This window comes from Lonchura striata, chromosome 18, assembly GCF_050655825.1.
Source record: "Lonchura striata isolate lonStrDom1 chromosome 18, ASM5065582v1, whole genome shotgun sequence".
Taxonomy (NCBI): domain Eukaryota; kingdom Metazoa; phylum Chordata; class Aves; order Passeriformes; family Estrildidae; genus Lonchura; species Lonchura striata.
Genome location: NC_140720.1, coordinates 12,400,896 through 12,416,912, shown reverse-complemented (window position 1 = coordinate 12,416,912; position 16,017 = coordinate 12,400,896). Strand labels below are relative to the sequence as shown.

Sequence of the window (16,017 nt, the reverse complement as noted above, 5' to 3'; positions counted from 1 at the left end):
GGGCGCGCCGCCCCTTCCGGCCCGCCCGCTCCGCCATGCAGGCCGCGCCGCCGCGCCTCGCCCTTGGGCTGGTGGCTGACGTGCAGTTCGCGGACGCGGAGGACGGGCACGACTTCGGCGGCTGCCGGCGGCGCTACTACCGGCACAGCCTGCGCTTGCTGCGGGAGGCGGTGCGGGAGTGGGCCGGGGAGAGCCCGCCCGTAGGCTTGGTGCTGCAGCTGGGCGATTGCATCGACGGGCAGAACGCCCGGCGCGGCGAGGCCGAGAGCGCCTTGCAGCGGGTGCTGGAGGTGCTGGGGCAGCTCTCGGTGCCGGTGCACCACGCCTGGGGCAACCACGAGCTCTACAACTTCAGCCGGGCCCGGCTGGCGCGCAGCGGGCTGTACAGCCGGGCCGCGGCGGGCTCGCACGGGCCCGCGGACCCGGAGTGCCACGCGTATCACTGCAGCCCGGCCCCGCGGCTCCGCCTCGTCGTGCTCGACAGCTACGACACCAGCACCCTGGGCAGGGACCCCGGCAGCCCCCGCTGCCAGGAGTCCCTGCGGCTGCTGCGGGAGAAGAACCACAACGATGATCTCAACAGCCCCGAAGGTACCTCCGGGCTTGGCCGGGGCGCGGGCGGCCGAAGCTTGGCTGTGCGGAGCTGCCGGTGCTGACAGCGGGATGACAGCATCGTGTGCCCCGTTGATAACCAGCTCCGTCGCTTCCCTGCCCATCCCCGCCCCGGTGCTGCCGCGGTGCCCTGCTCTGTGCCCCGCAGAGCACCGAGTTGTGCCCATCCTGTCCCATGCCGCGGGGAAACACAACAGTGGGAACCCTGTTTGGGTAGTGTGGCCAAAATTCCTGAAAATATCAACAAATAATCTTTGTGCAAGGGGGCTGGAATTCTGATCCAGGGAATGCAAAAAAAAAGCCCCAAAGGTTGTGAGAGTAAACCAACCATCAGCAGATTGACCTAAGGCAAATAGAGTAGGCATGGGAGGTGTATGCGTTTGTGCCTAACCTTCTTCTTCATTGCAGGGCTCAAAGAACCTCATTTTGTAGCATTTAATGGAGGATTTAGTCAAGCCCAGCTGGACTGGTTTGATGAAGTCCTCAAGTTCTCTGATGAAAACCAAGAAAAGGTTATAGTTATGGGTAGGTAAATACGGAGGGAGATAAATAGACAATCAGAATGGTTTGTGTTAGAAGGGTGCTTAAAGCTAATCTGGTTCCAACCCCTGTGTTTGATGGGGTTGTACAAAGGAAGCTCTCAGCAGCTCCTCTCAGAAAACTCATTTCTGTGGGTGGTTTCTTCCCTCCTTTCCAAATACCAATTAATGCAAAACCAGCACAACTCCCATGAAATACGAGAGAAAAAAAAAAGCTAGCCCGTATATGTTAGCTGTAGTTGGTCTGCTGAGGTACAGATGGAACCCCTGAAAGAGCAGAACAGCAACCACACCTCACTCTGGGGGCGAGCTTTCTGTACTCAGTGGGATGGCTGAAGTTCCCAACCATGAGCAGCTTTGGTACCGTTTAACTATGTATTTCTTTCCCTCCGGACTGCAGCTCACGTACCCATCCATCCCTCCGCTTCCAACGGGGTTTGCCTGGCCTGGAATTACGAGGCTGCCCTGTCAGTGATCCACGCCCACGGGTGTGTGGTGTGTGTCCTCGCGGGGCACCTGCACGACGGCGCCTACTGCCAGGACTCTCACGGAGTTCACCACCTCACCTTGGAGGGGCTCATCGAGACGCCCCCCGAAAGCAACGCCTTTGGAACTATGTATGTCTATGAAGATAAACTGGTACTCAAAGGAAGGGGCAGAATTCCTGACAGAGTTATGCATTTCTGAAATACAAATGCAGATTGCTCTTCTTCAGGAAGGACTCGGACAAAAATGTAGGAGATTCAGCTGTTTGCTTTTAGAAAGCTGTGCATGGCTGATCCTTATTGCTTTAGCTCAGGTGTTTTTCTCTTGGATACAGAATTTTAGAAATTGTGTTTCTGTAAGAGAGCACCTGACTTCTTTTTGGAGAATTGAGAAGGCCGGTAATTGCAATAAGTATACTGGAATGCAGAATGTTCATTTCAAACACCCAATCCAGACTGGATTGCTACTGTGAAAAGATGCAAACTGTTGTTATCATGCTGGCATGGTAGCGTGGAGGAAGGTTTTAGAAAGGCCTTGGGAATGGTAAACTGAGGAAAAGGATACATTCATGTATGCCCCATTGATTTAGAAAAGCCTTGGGAATGGTAAACTGAGGTAAAAGATACATTTATGTATGCTCCACTGTTTCGGGAAAGTCCCGCTTCAGCATTCCTCTGTAGACCCCCTTCTCCCCACCCCTGAGCAGTTCCCATTGGACCTGGCCCCTGGGGTGGTTCTGATGTGCCTTAGCTGAACACTGTCTCTATTGTTTAGACCTTATCTCTTAATTTTGCTGTATAAAACTGTATCTGGGCAATAGCCCAGGGCCTTTGGTCCCTGCAACCGTTCAGGCAATACAATCTATCTGGACAAGCATACCATTGGTCTCTCTGGGTCTCTTTATCTCGAATCCTAGCAAAGTGGCGGTCCAAAGAGAAGCAACACAAACCATATAACAAATATTGCTCAAAAAAAGCCCTAATGCTGTTCTCTCAGAGAGCATTAAAGCATGCAGAGTTGTACCTGCCCAGCCACATCTCTATTTATTTATTTTCTTTGAACATTACAGTAAGGTCTCATGTCTGGCTAGAATATATCTAGCCTGTAGCCTAATTCAGTCTTCCAACTTTGCTTTAAAAGACTAAAGTAATCTTCAGAGAAAGCTGAGCCTAAGGAGAGAGAGACCATGTATGCTGCACCATGGAATGCTGCACAGGCTGTGCTGTGTGTGCACAGCTGGGATCTCCTGCAGCATGCTGAGAGTGGCATCTGACACCCATGTAAATAAAAGTGTTGTGTGTTACACCTGAAGCTGTCCTGGCTCTGTCCCTGCCAGCTCCTGAGTCCAGTGTATTCACCTGTGCTTCCTTCTCCAGGATGGACAGTGGGACATGCTGCTGCAGGGCTACTGTATGGGTCCTGCTTTCCAAGAAAAATTAGGTGAGCAGCAGAGTTGTGACAGTGCCCACATCTGCTGGTGACAGCCTTGAATATACATCTCCCAGAAAATAAAATATTCTGTAAGTTTTCTTACAAAAATATTGTTTATTACTCAGTAAAACCAGTGACTTTCAGTTAAAGATAATAGCAAAAATATTTTTTCAGACATATTCTACGTATGATTTTAGCACAGGACAGAAATAGACTGCTCAATTTTCCAGTAAGTCTGAAATGGATTGTCCAGGCACATTTTTGAAAGTTCTATGGCTGTAGATAGTCATTTATTAAAACAGTATTTGCTTTATTTGTCCCTTATGTTACAGAATAGTAGATTTCCCAAACTACAAGGTGACTGGAGAGTGATCCAGGGAGATAGTGATATCTTGAATATACCATCAGAACAGACATTAGTTCAGTGGTGTTTGGAAAATCTAAGAACCAGCAAGGTGAACAGTTTCCATAGAAAAACTCCTCACTCAGATTTGACAGTGTTCCTCAATATTTTACCAAATCTCAACTGGCACTGCTGGAAGCAGCCAGGTATTCTTGGGTGCTATCAAACTGACACTCACCTTTCATTAAGCACCAAAAACAAAGGCAAATAAGGTCAGCATGGTTACTGTGGACTTTCTCCCATGCAGTTAAATCACAGTTTTGCAGTGTGTTGGCCAAGACTCTCTCATGTCTTTGTTCACATAAATGTACAGCCACGAAACAAAGGGAAAGAGGGCAACAACGACTGCAGCAACCAAGCGAACTCCTCCCAGGGGACTCCTGTAAGAACAGATCCAACAGAGCTGCTTCAAATCACTGAATCTCTAAGGCTAGAAAAGACCCCTATGATCACCAAGTCCAACCTTGGACTGCATACCACCACACCCACTAAACCCTATGGTGCAGTGCCACATCCAGTTGTTTTGGTTTTTTTTAACACTTCCAAGGAATGGTGACTCCACCATCTCCCTGGGCAGCCTGTGCCAATGCCTGACCTCTCTTTCAGTGAAGGAATTTCCCCTAGGGTCTAATCTCAACTTCCCCTGCCACAGTTTGAGGCTGTTTCCTCTGGTCCTGTCCCTTGTTCCTTGTCCCCCACCTGGCAGCACCCTCCTGTCAGGGAGTTGTTGAGAGTGAAAAGGTCCCCTCTGAGCCTCCTCCAGACTGAGCCACTCCATCTCCCTTGGTGACTCCTGGTGCTCCAGACCCTTCCCCAGCTCTGTTTCCTCCCCTGGACACACTCCAGTCCCTCAAAGTCCTTTTTGAAGTGCACAAATCTGACCCCAGGGCTGGAGATGCTTCAGCAGTGCCAGCACAGGGGACAAGCACTGCCCTCATCCTGCTGACCACACCGTGGTGGGACAGGCCAGGATGTCCTTGGCCTTCCTGGCCACTGCTACAGCCACCACGTAACATTCACATCTGCCTGCAGCTGGAAGGACAGCAGAGAGCCTTTGGCCACTTCAATGGATGTATCACCAATCTTTTACTGGAGAAGCACAAAGAATTTTCTGACAACTCAGGCTACAGAAACTAGCTGGAATTAAATACAGCACCTTAAGCAAAAGGAAAATGCCCCTATTATGGCAGGGGGCCAGAAAAAGTGCTTCACATAGGCTTACATTCCCCCCTGCCCCAACTTTTATCTGTGCAAGATCCTCCAGGCTGTAGCACCAGCTGCTACTGCTTGGGCATCTGGAAGGTTCAGAGAGTGACACGAACCAGGAAAACAAGCTGCCAAAATCAATTGTGTGTGTTCAAGGAGCTAGTCACTAAATGTGAACACTGGAATGGATTATAAAAAAAGAGAAAATAAAACTTACTTTGCTGAACTGCGACAAAGACTCATCCATACTGCAACAATCACCAGACCAAACAATTCTCTAAAAAGCGAAACAAAAAACAGATCAGAAAATTATACAAACAGATACCTATGTTTTGACAATACAAATTTTGCCTCCAAAACAGTAGTGGCTGCTCCTCTGGAGAAGTTCAATATATTTTACTTGTATTGTAATTGTAAAGGTATTTACAAAGAGTTTGGTTCACACCACAAATTTACAAATCGACATGACAGCTGAGCAGCTGCTGAAATTCCTGCCTCCACGTTTTGTTCTACTGCTGGACTTATATTCCATAGCACATTTCTCTAATTAACATAGGCAAAGCAGGCACATTTCTCTCATTAAAACAGAGCAAAGCACCATCCCAGTTTTCCAGACTGTGTTTAGGTGCAGAAAAAGCCGCCAGGGCTTCACCTCAGTACTCTGCAAACACTTGCTTTTCACACACACACTGAATGTCCAGGTGAGAAATTCTCCTTTGTCCTCAATACCTTGGAGGACTCAGCAGCCCATGCCAGATAAACATGAATTTGGTATCACCTCAAGAGTCTTCAAAACATTGATTACCACTCCCACAGCTCCAGGAAAAGAGCACAAAGCTGTTTCAGTGTGCTTGTGCCCTGGTCTCTGAAAGCCAGACAAATCCAACTGAGTGCCACAATCAGGGAGGCAATGAGTGTTCCCTTCCCTGTGTCCAAGCAGTCACTGGTTTGGAGCTTTATGGTCCCTCCTCTTTGGTCTGATTCCTCTGGACCAACAGCACTCATTGCAACAGCCCAGGAAATAAAGTTTTGGAAGGTGGCACCAGGAGGAGATGGCCTGGTGAGTGGGATTTGGGCCGGGGCAAATAAAACCCACAGCTTACCTGCCTTCCTCTTCATGAAAAATGTTTCCTTGAGCGTAAGCAAACAAAGAGCAAGCCAAGGCAATGGTCCCAACAACACAGCCAGCAGAATGAAGGTCACAGAGGCTCCTCCAAACACCATTGTCTGGGGAACAAAATAGACTGTCAGCCACTCTCATGAAGCATGAAATAAACCCATCTGGGTCTTCCACAGACCTGAGTGGTAAATACCCCTTGGTGAATTTACATAAACCTGCAGTTTTACAGAAGTTGTGCTGCTATTATAATCTTTATTTTACACAGATCTGGGCACAAGGAAAACCCTAACTATGAGTTTAACGTACAGATTCTATTGACCAGCCAAAACTTCCCCTGAAATATTCAAAACCACAAGCCTTATAGTTCTGAACTTAGGAATGCTGACACTTTTTATGCTTAAGGTGGCCAGAATGCCAAGAGACTGCAATGGTGTAATTTGTGACAATACCATGCACTCCTAAAGGTTTTCTTTTTTAAGTGTGATTTTAGTCTGTTCAGCATAAGTATTCATCCAGAACAGATACAGTCACTTCCTGTATATAAAACGGCTTTATTTAAAATTATTTCCATGGAATTAAAATACAAAAATCTTAACTGTGTTCTTAAGGCTTGAAACAAATCTAACCTGAATGATCCTCTGAACTGCTGTTAGCCCCCACAATACACACCACTGGAAACACAGCCTTTGAATGTTCCTACTGCTGCCCATTGCTCTGTGGGGCAGCTGCAATACCTGGCACTGAACAAGACCTTTAGCACTTTCATGGGACTGTGCAAAGCTCAGCTGCTTTTGCAGGAGGTAGATAAACAAAAACAGATTTACTACAATGAAACAAAGTCAATTGCTAAGGTCAACACAGAGCTGGATTCAAAGCATGCTCCCAGCCTTCTGCTCCAGAAGGCTTTAAACTGGAATTGGGGTGCAAAGGCAGGTTCGTCCAGCAGCTGGACTTTCTGCTGGGCTTCTCACCTGCAGAATGCCCAGCCACCAGTACTAAAGCTAAACCAGCTTCTATAGAAATAGGTCTTGCAGCTTTTTGCCCTCAGAAGGTAGTAGGATGTGTTTCTACACAGCCTGATTTTAATCTGTGGCTCAATTTAAAAAAAAAAAAACAAAACAAAATACCAACAAAAAGCAACACAACAACCTTTTGAGGGCAAAATTTGAGCAGAGACTGTTTTGCACAGCAATATCATTCATACCTGTTATTGAAGGGTTGATGCTGACAAGCAGTGTCAGGGCAGCTGGCACTAAGTAGACAACCTGTTAATGACATAAATCTACTCGGTAGCAAAACTTAGCAAGCTGAGGAAGCAGAAGTGCCCAGCCACAGCAGCAGTTTGTCAGAGGCACAGAGCAGATCCCAGTCCCTCGCCCTCCAGCATGCCCTGGCACTGCTGGTGCTCATCTTCACTGCCACCACCCAAAATCCCGTCAGCCCCCAGCCAGCCCTTGTTCCTCTGCTCCTGCCTTACAGAATACTGTCTGTCTGACCAAGCACTGCAGAGCCCCTTCCCCGAATCCTGCCCCTGCTGGGACAGGGTCCTGCCCAGCCCTGCGCTCCCCAAACCCTCCACCCGTGCTGGGGCATTTTGCCCCGCGTTGGTGCCGCTGTCAGAGGGGCTGACGCAGCCCAGGCTCGCAGGGCAGCCCCTGCCCAGCCAGCAGCTCCTGTCGCACACACAGGCTGTCCCTGTCACCCGCAGCGCCCAGCCCAGCCCGGGGGCTGCCCAGTGCCCGAGGCAGGGCGGGCACAGCAGCGGGGCTCGCTCCCCGTGTCCCCCGGAGGCTCAGCCGAGCGGCAGCAGGCGGCTCTCGCTGGAGACCCAAGGCAAGCCCAGGGCCACGGGCACAGCGGGGCAGGAGGAGCGAGAGCAGCTCGCGATGCTCTGCACGGGCAAGCGATGCTCTGCCGGAGCAAGTGCACATCTGGGTGAAATAAGGCAAACCCTGGGAGCACGGTCGGATTCCAGCCGTCGCTGCAATACAGACATCGTTTTCCCGGAGTCTGCCCGCTCTTCAGCTGGGAGCCGGGACGTTTCCTCCGGCGGCCCCGGACCGGAGGCGCGTTAGCGGAGCGGGGCCGGGGCCGCCGGGACCTCCGGGCAGGAGGCGCCGAAGGGAAAGGGAAAGGGAAAGGGAAAGGGAAAGGGAAAGGGAAAGGGAAAGGGAAAGGGAAAGGGAAAGGGAAAGGGAAAGGGAAAGGGAAAGGGAAAGGGAAAGGGAAAGGGAAAGGGAAAGGGAAAGGGAAAGGGAAAGGGAAGACGAAGGGCGGCCCGTACTCACCGTCCACAGCCCCGGGTCGGGGTCGTTCACCTGCAGCGGGAGGCGCGCACTGAGAGCCCGGCCCGGCCGAGGGGAGCGGGGGGACGGAGGGGAGCCCCGGCCTCACCTGCACGGCGGCCGCCAGCCCGAAGAAAGCGGCCATGAGGAGGTTGCAGAGCCGCCACAGCCGCGCCGCCATGGCCGGGGCGGGACAGAGGGGCAGGACAGAGGGGAAGGACAGAGGGGAAGGACAGAGGGGAAGGACAGAGGGGAAGGACAGAGGGGAAGGACAGAGGGGCGGGCCGCTGCCCCGAAACGGATCCCGGTCCCGCATCCCTGCCCCGATCCCCAGTCCCGATCCCGATCCCCGATCCCGGTCCCCAGTCCCGATCCCGATCCCCGATCCCAGTCCCCAATCCCGATCCCCAATCCCAATAGCGATCCCGCCACCGATCCCGATCCCGATCCCCCATCCCGGCCCCGATCCCGATCCTGATTCCCGGCCCCGATCCCCCATCCCGCCACGGATCCCCGATCCCCGATCCCGATCCTGATCTCCAATCCCGTTCCCGATCCCGGATCCCTAATCCCGATCCCTAATCCCGATCCCTAATCCCGATCCTGATCCCTGATCCCGATCCCTAATCCCGATCCCAATCCCGATTCCCGATCCCAGCCCCGATCCCGATCCTGATCCCCGATCCCAGCCCCTGGATTTATTGATTTATTTATTATTTACTTATAAATCATCTTCATGCCTTGTTTCCAGGTCAAGGATAGGCTCTTGAATGTATTTTCTAACAGAGAGGAACTAATTTTGGGCTAGGAAATGAAAATGTCAACGATTAAAAAGCAACAGTGGTGATAAAAAGTGTAAGAAGAATGCAAGAGCATGTCTTTCATTAGCATAATAATTATTAGCATAATATGATAGGAAAATAAAAGCAGCCAAGCTTTTCAGGCACACCAGTCCTTTTTTTGTGTGGGAAACAAAATTATGAGTCACTGCCCATTTTTTCCAATCATACTAGCTGATCTTCAAAATGAAAATTAATCTGTGATGAAGTCTTTTGCTCTTTAATTTGTTTAATCACAAGTTATTGTGCAAATTTGCGCAACCCACCTAGTTTCTGTCATGGCTGGGCTGCTCCTTGACATCTCATGAGCTGCACAGTCAGGAGGCGAGAGAGAGCAGGTGGGAGAAACTGGTAGAGACTGGGAAGGAAGCAGAGAAACAGCTGGACAGACACATCCAGGGCCCTGCGTGGCATGGGACAGGGCTCTGCTGAGGGGAAGGCTGGGCTGGCAGAAAGCAGCTTCTAATGGGCACTTGGGAGGCATGGCATGGAAGGTTTGGCAATCCTGTAGTGACCAAAGTTCAGTGACTCAAGAGCAAGGGAAGGCAAAAAGTCCCTCTGTCTCTCCTGAGGATATGGTCAGAAGGAGGGATTGGTTTAGCAACTGTGGCATTCTTTGCTGATCTAATTCACAGAATCACAGAATATTCTGAGCTGGAAGGAACCCATAAGGTTCCCATAAGTATCACCGAGTCCAGCTCTTGAGAGGATGGCCCATACGGGGATCAAACCCACAACCTTCATGTTAGCGTCATGCTCGGGCCAATTGAGCTAAGTGGAATTAAAAAACAATCAGGCTGTAACATGCCTTAGAAATAAAAATGTCTTTCCGTGCTGGGTGTGCTTATTGCAAAGAAAAGCTCGAGGCTGTTCACTTTAAAGCTTTACCAACTATGCTGAGCACTTCCTCCAGTCATCCACTGCAGGGACACAAGGCAATACTGACTTCTCCCGTGAGAGGGAGGCCAAGAACCTTTAGTAACCTTGAGTAGAACTTGAGCTGCTTGTTCCTCGATATTAGGCAAAACATCTTCCCTCTTTTATGACCCCATAGCAGTCTGAGCTTATCTTCACTGTGGCAACTCCCCCTGTGAAGAACAGAGGCAGCAGGGATGGGCCCTGAAGCCAAGCTGTGATATTGAGAGGATGTTTCCCAAGACATGTAGAAGAGATTTTACTACACTACAGCCGTAGTCACCCATCACAGTGACCCATTTAATAACGGCCCTCATCCTTGTGCTATAAATGGTCACAGATTGGTTTAGATTGGATCAAAAGTGATTAAAAGGTTCTGGGTGGGCAGGTGGAGGGTTTGGGGCCTTTGGTGTGTTCCTGGCCGAAGAACCCTGACTACAGTTCCAATGGGGACATCTGGAGATAAATGCATGGTTGCACAGCTGATATTGCCAAAAGGGTTCTGGGTTTAGTTGCCTTAACTGGTGGGCCAGGTGCCAGGAGGGAAGGATGGGGCCCACCTTCCTGAGAATAGGAGCAGCCCCGTGTTCCCTGATGGACCAACTTCAGAAGACACATTTCTGAAGCAAAGGCAAATTCATCCCTGGGATTGTTTTTGCTCAAGGACATGGGTGCACCAGGTGATTAATGCAGAAGGACAGGGAAACATGATATGTACCTCAAGGAGATTTGATTCTGTAATGTTGAGTTTCATATGTCATATTGGTTGTTGAATGACAATGCCACTGTGTCATAGCTATTCTGAACAGTGAGTATGGACTGTTCCAGATACACCACTCATGAACTAACTGAACTCAACAGACATCTTGGAGGGGATGGCCAGTGACTACTGAAATAATAGCTGTGCTTGTGTAGAGTTATATGAATTTATATGTATATACCATAGCTGGGAAATATCAGATATGGGCATGACGTAAATGGTACAGAATAAGGGGTGGATGATGTCCTGGTTGCAGAGAGAAGGGCACATCAGGAAAAAAATGCAGACAAACCACTCTCGTGTTCTGGTGTGGCACAATGTTTTAGGAATAAAGTGATAAGAAACAGATGTCACATATGTTGACCTTAGGAAGGTTTTTGACATTGGCTGTCCTGGCCCCTTCTTAAGAAAAGGGCATGGTGAGTGTAAAACTGGTGAGATCAGTGTACGGCAAGTGCTAATTATCAGTGTTTGTCAAAATGGAAGGACATATTCAGAGGATTTTTTGCAGGGGTCTGTTCTGATGCCAGATCTTTTTAATTACTTAAGTTAACAGCCTGGATGATTAACACCCATGACCGCATTATTAAGCCTGCTAATTACTCCAGGCTGTTGAGGACAGCAAAGACAACAGGATTCAGCACTAGATGGAGAAATGGCCTGCAATCTACAGGGCAATATTCAACAGGTACAATTTCCAGCGTTACTTTTATGAGCAGTGAGCAACACAGGTTCAGGTGAGCGAAATGGGTGGATGTAGTTTTCAAAAAAAAAAACCTCACCAACCCAAAAACCGCTCCCTCCTCCTCCCAAAAAATAAGAGTTTACAGTGTAATGGAAAGCAAATTGAACATCAGCAATGGAAAAGGCAAACAGCATCCTGGAGCATGTGAGCTGCAGCCTCCAAGGCACACTGCGATAGTATGCCTAGCTAGGGATGCTGTGCTCCAAAAAATGCAGGTGGACAGAAAACATCAAAGGAGGTCAGTGAGGATGCTGGGAGGCATAGGAGACATGAAGAAAGGCTGAAGGAAATGAACTGATGTAACGTGTAGAAGAGAAAGCTGAGGCAAGGACAAGAAGGGAAACATTGCAGTTCATCATTGCACATCATCAAGTGCCCAAGGGGTCATTTTGAAGAAGGATATGGCCATAGTGAACAGGGCAGGATATAACTGATTTGAAATTTAAAAATACCTCTGAAGTTAGGCTTTTGGATGATGTTAGGATGTGGGCCAGAACAGATTGCTAGGGAAAGGCAGTGGAGGTCTTTGAAGAAAGGTTTCACGAACATGTCAGAGCAGGTATTGTTGTTTCTCCTAGATTTGCAGTGAGGGAAAGTATTATTTTAGCTAATTATAAGCAAACACATGTAGGTGGCACACAGCAGAAGTGGAAGTCAGTGTTTGTGCCAGTGTTTGCCAGTAGGCACTGGGTTTCTGCATCAAAGCCTGCAAGGTGCCAACCCTGGACCTGCCCTCAGGGGTTAATGCAGAAGAGTAGGCTTAAGCAAAACAGGGAAGAGAAAGGAAAGATAAGGAACCAGGGAAGGGAATGTTTTTTTGTGTCAGAACTTAACACAAAGGGTGATGGTTTGCAGTTCCTGGAGGCACTTCCAGTGTGTGTTCAGGGCTGTATTATCACCTCCATGGTGACCTGGGTGATGGAGCAGCAGAAAGAGTCCTCATACTTCTAATACGTGGGACGTCCAGCTCTTTCCTCAGCCCATCTCCATTCATAAAAAGGGTCAGTATTGTTTCTACTACAAAGATGAGGACACAAGGCCTCCTGTAGGGACTCCCGTATGTCATGCAGCAGCCTGGAGAGGGTCCACAGCTCTGGGGCAGCAACTTCACTGCTTTAATTCACAGCGTGTGCCGCCCCTATGAATAGGAACGTGGGTTTGCTGGAGTTAAGAGGAATGGTCAGAAACCATGTGCTGGCAGGAACAGCAGTGGCCAAAAGAAGAAAACGAGGGGGAAAATGAGGGGGAAAATGAGGGGGAGACTGATGGTGGCAGGAAGAGGCTGATGCCCTGGCTGTCCGGGAACGCACAGCAAGGAGCTGTGCCCTGTGGTCTCGAGAGAGTCGGGAGAAGTTTGCAAGGGGCTGCACGCGTGGGGTAAGTCCTTAACCCTAGGGTGAAGATGAGAAATGCTGTAAAGCCGCTCGAGGGGATGTGAGACAGGCCAGCAGATGTCCGGGCGCCGCCGGCTGAGGGACCGGCGGTGCCGAGCGCGGTGCGGGGTCCCCTGCGGGCGGTGCCCCCGGCCCGAGGGAGCGGCCGCGGAGCCGCAGGACCGCCCGGGGATGCCCCGGGGGATGCAGCGCCGCCTCCGCCGCGGCGCAGCGGAGCCGCAGGCGCGGGGCCCCGGCGGGGAGGGGTTTCGCGGCCCCAGCCGGGGGCGGACGGGCGGCGGGGCCGTGTGTCCTGCCCTGCCGGGGAGGGCCCTGCGCAGCGCCGCCGCCGCTGCTCCCGCTCCGCGCACAATGGCGACTCCCAGCCCCAGCGGCGGCTCCGGGGGGAGCGGGAGCGGGCCCGGCCCGGGCGCCGCCGGCAGCAGCAGCAGCAGCAGCATGCAGGGTAAGCACCGCCGGCCCGGGCAGCGCCGGGCCCTGCCGGGCCGCAGCTCCCGCCCTGCCCGGGCCGTGGGGACCCCGGGGCGCTGCCCCCCGCGCTGGGCCGCGGCCGTGCAGCGGCGCTGCCCGCGGGAATCCCCGGCTCGGCCCGGCCCCGGCGGCCGCGCTCCGGGCCTGCCCCGCTGGCGGCCTGGCCGCGCCCGGCGCGCTCGGCGGGAGGAAGCGCGGCCCTGGCGCGGCTCGCCGGGGCTGCCGGGCCTGCCCGGAGCTCGGCCCCGGCCGCCGGGACAAAGGCCGGGCTGGACGCGGCTCCGGCCTCTCCCGGCGGGGAAGGGCTCTGCGGCCGCTCCGCAGGCCGCGGCGGCAGCAGCATCCCTGGGGCGGCCGGCCGGAGCGAAGTGCGCTGGGGGCGGCCCGTGCCCGCGGAGCCCCGTGCCCGCGGAGCCCCGTGCCCGCGGAGCCCCGTGCCCGCGGAGCCCCGTGCCCGCGGAGCCCCGTGCCCGCCGCAGCCCCGTGCCCGCCGCAGCCCCGTGCCCGCCGCAGCCCCGTGCCCGCCCCAGCCCGCCGGAGCCCCGTGCCCGCGGAGCCCCGTGCCCGCCGCAGCCCCGTGCCCGCCCCAGCCCGCCGCAGCCCCGTGCCCGCGGAGCCCCGTGCCCGCCGCAGCCCGCGGAGCCCCGCGGTGCGGCCCGGCCGGGGCTGCGGCACGGCGGCAGTGCCCCGGCCAGCCGCGCTCCGCCCGGCCCTCCGCCTCCGCTGTGTGCTTTTCCTCGGGACTAACGTTTAAGTAAAATCAGTTCAGCGCCAACTTGCAGTTCAGTTTCATTCAGTTTCCTTCCGTTCCGATGGAAATTTACAGTGCTGCAGCGGGTCGTGTTGGTTTCCACCGGCACTTGTTGATGGTTGAGCAGCCTTGCAAAAACGGATATTTGTTTTACAGAAAGGTCTCAGCAAACCCTTTCAGTTTCCCCTTTAAAGTTAGACCACTGAAATGTACTCTCTGCTTGAAAAAGATTGTAGGCCTTATTAGGCTGAGGTGGCACAGTGCTAATTTGTTTGGTTTTCTTAATTAAATACAGGGATGGTAATATTAAAGAAGCAGTTTACCCTGTTTTGGGACCAGGAAAAAGGAAGGGTTGCTCTCTCTGTGATAGAAGTGTGGGTACTGTTGTGAAATAATGTTTGTCACTCTTACTTGCTATATTCTGTGTGAGTCCTGGTATGGACTGTGCTGAGACTGGTGGGACTTGTTTGGGCAGAGAACTGATGGTTAAACTGAAGAGCTTGGTATATCTGGAGCAAAAAGGTGAATTTTGGCTCCTGCTAGCTTCCTCTGCATGAAGGATTGGGTACCTTTTGGGTCTTGTCAGGGTAGTATTATCTGTCTCTCAAAAACCTGAATCCCAGACTTTGTGCACTAAATGCATGGATTAAAAACGTTACCAAATATGATATGCCAAAACAGTTGTGGTTTAATAAGAAAACGCCTTGTTCTTGTAGTGCAGTTAAAACCCTCAGTGTTGCCCATTGTATTTCCACCTTGACCCATTTCTCATATTTTGAGTCGTTCCTCTGAATCACCTCTATCTTCCAAGGCTGAGAGCTGGTTTTGCACCCTGGTACCTGTGATGCCCTGTGAGCTTGTGGTGATGTAGCATCTGCGTGCTCTCTCCAGTGGAGGAAGGGCACTTGGTTCTGCTCTAGCTGGTTTAAGGTGGCTGTTCAAATATGGATTCAGGACCATGGGCCAGGGTGATGATGCCCAAGTGTTGGAGGTTTTCCCTAAGGTAACAGGTGAGTGTTCAGGTGTTCCAGGAGGAGCTGAGAGTGAGATCCTGGCTGGGCTCTGGAGCAGCAGCTTGCTGTGACTGTGATGGCTCCTGGAACCTGCAAGAAACTCCATCCGAGGAGGAGCTGTGGTGCCACATCACTCGGGTGGGATGGCAAGGGGCTGGACGTGGCTGCAGGTGGTGTGCAGGCTGCTAGGGCAGCTCTTGCTGCTCTCCAGGATGCACAGTGGCCTTGCCCACAACACGAGTTCCTGCTGATGCCAAGGCAAGCTGAGCTGAACAAAGAAAACCCCACAAAAGTGTTGGGAGTTCTGCAGTTGGGAAGCCCAGCTTGTGCTCGTGGTGGGGCTGGGCAGGCACTGGAGCAAGGGAGGTGCAGGAATGCATTGGTGGGTGGGGAGAAGAGCAGGTAGGACAGCATCAGTGTCGATTTAATTGGCTTAAACAGCATGACAAGGTGGAGAAGGGAAGTCATTAAGCTGGCAACAAGTAATTATATTAAAAAAAAAAAGTTTTGTGCAGTTAATTTTCAGCCACAAACACTCTGACTGGGCTTGTGCAACTGCTTCTGCGAAGGAGGTGGGGGTGGGAGAGGAAGAGGGTGGAACTGCTGTGCCAGAGGACTGTGACAGTGCTCCCCTGGACAGCAGTCTGTTGCTTTTGGAGACCTTGCCCAGAGGCCATGTGCTTGGGCAAGCTTGCCTGAGGTGAGAGTCCCTTGCAGGAGGTTTCTGTTTTGGTGTCAGGGTTGGCAGTTTTATAAGGAATGTCAGCTGCCGGGGCATTCATCAGGGCCTGTGGGTAGGGAGGAGTTGTGAGGATGGTAGTAAAGGGGAGAAGTGTTTGGAAAAATTGAGGCCCATCACATTGATCTCCAGGGCAAAGGCAGCAGATCCAGAAGATCTCTGCAGGCCACCCAGTTTTGGTTTTAATTCTGTATCCTACACCATTTTTGATGCACACAGGTCCTCCAGGTGACAATGCAGAAGTGAAGGGGCACTGTCCTGTCTTGTGCTGGGCTCACTGTGCAGCCATGGCTCTCAAGCCTGGTGAT

General features: G+C 52.1%; 3 protein-coding genes across 5 annotated transcripts in view; 2 read left to right on the top strand and 1 right to left on the bottom strand.

The window, feature by feature from the left end:
• On the top strand, positions 1 to 2,946 carry ADPRM (ADP-ribose/CDP-alcohol diphosphatase, manganese dependent). The gene is made up of 3 exons (XM_021538710.4): positions 1 to 591; positions 1,021 to 1,137; positions 1,552 to 2,946. The coding sequence occupies exons 1-3, from the start codon at positions 36 to 38 to the stop codon at positions 1,836 to 1,838; spliced, it is 960 nt and encodes a 319-aa protein (XP_021394385.3). The 5' UTR covers positions 1 to 35; the 3' UTR covers positions 1,839 to 2,946.
• A 216-nt stretch (positions 2,947 to 3,162) lies between these two features.
• Positions 3,163 to 8,318, bottom strand: TMEM220 (transmembrane protein 220). Of its 2 annotated transcripts, XM_085556535.1 has the most exons (6): positions 8,192 to 8,318; positions 8,086 to 8,115; positions 7,002 to 7,062; positions 5,781 to 5,904; positions 4,895 to 4,954; positions 3,163 to 3,851 (listed from the first exon to the last, which is right to left on the bottom strand). In XM_085556535.1, the coding sequence occupies exons 1-6, from the start codon at positions 8,261 to 8,263 to the stop codon at positions 3,719 to 3,721; spliced, it is 480 nt and encodes a 159-aa protein (XP_085412661.1). In that variant the 5' UTR covers positions 8,264 to 8,318; the 3' UTR covers positions 3,163 to 3,718. The 2 variants fall into 2 exon arrangements, with proteins under 2 accessions (XP_085412661.1, XP_085412660.1); XM_085556534.1 differs by lacking the exon at positions 7,002 to 7,062 and having other exon boundaries at positions 8,086 to 8,310.
• A 4,573-nt stretch (positions 8,319 to 12,891) lies between these two features.
• Positions 12,892 to 16,017, top strand: part of MAP2K4 (mitogen-activated protein kinase kinase 4) — a 61,495-nt gene continuing 58,369 nt past the window's right edge. For both annotated transcript variants that reach the window (XM_021538713.4, XM_021538712.4), the window contains exon 1: positions 12,892 to 13,180. In XM_021538713.4, the coding sequence (XP_021394388.2) occupies positions 12,907 to 13,180 (274 nt within the window). In that variant the 5' untranslated portion in view covers positions 12,892 to 12,906. The remainder of the gene's footprint in view (positions 13,181 to 16,017) is intronic.

Bases quoted from the DNA above. Each gene is read 5' to 3' on its own strand.
- ADPRM (XM_021538710.4), top strand. From the start codon at position 36: ATGCAGGCCGCGCCGCCGCGCCTCGCCCTTGGGCTGGTGGCTGACGTG. The intron at 592-1,020 runs GTACCTCCGGGC...TCTTCATTGCAG, and splicing joins TGATCTCAACAGCCCCGAAG to GGCTCAAAGAACCTCATTTT. The intron at 1,138-1,551 runs GTAGGTAAATAC...TCCGGACTGCAG, and splicing joins AGAAAAGGTTATAGTTATGG to CTCACGTACCCATCCATCCC.
- TMEM220 (XM_085556534.1), bottom strand. From the start codon at position 8,263: ATGGCGGCGCGGCTGTGGCGGCTCTGCAACCTCCTCATGGCCGCTTTC. The intron at 5,905-8,085 runs GTGAGTACGGGC...TTTGTTCCCCAG, and splicing joins CCGACCCGGGGCTGTGGACG to ACAATGGTGTTTGGAGGAGC. The intron at 4,955-5,780 runs GTAAGCTGTGGG...TTCGCTTTTTAG, and splicing joins TTTCATGAAGAGGAAGGCAG to AGAATTGTTTGGTCTGGTGA.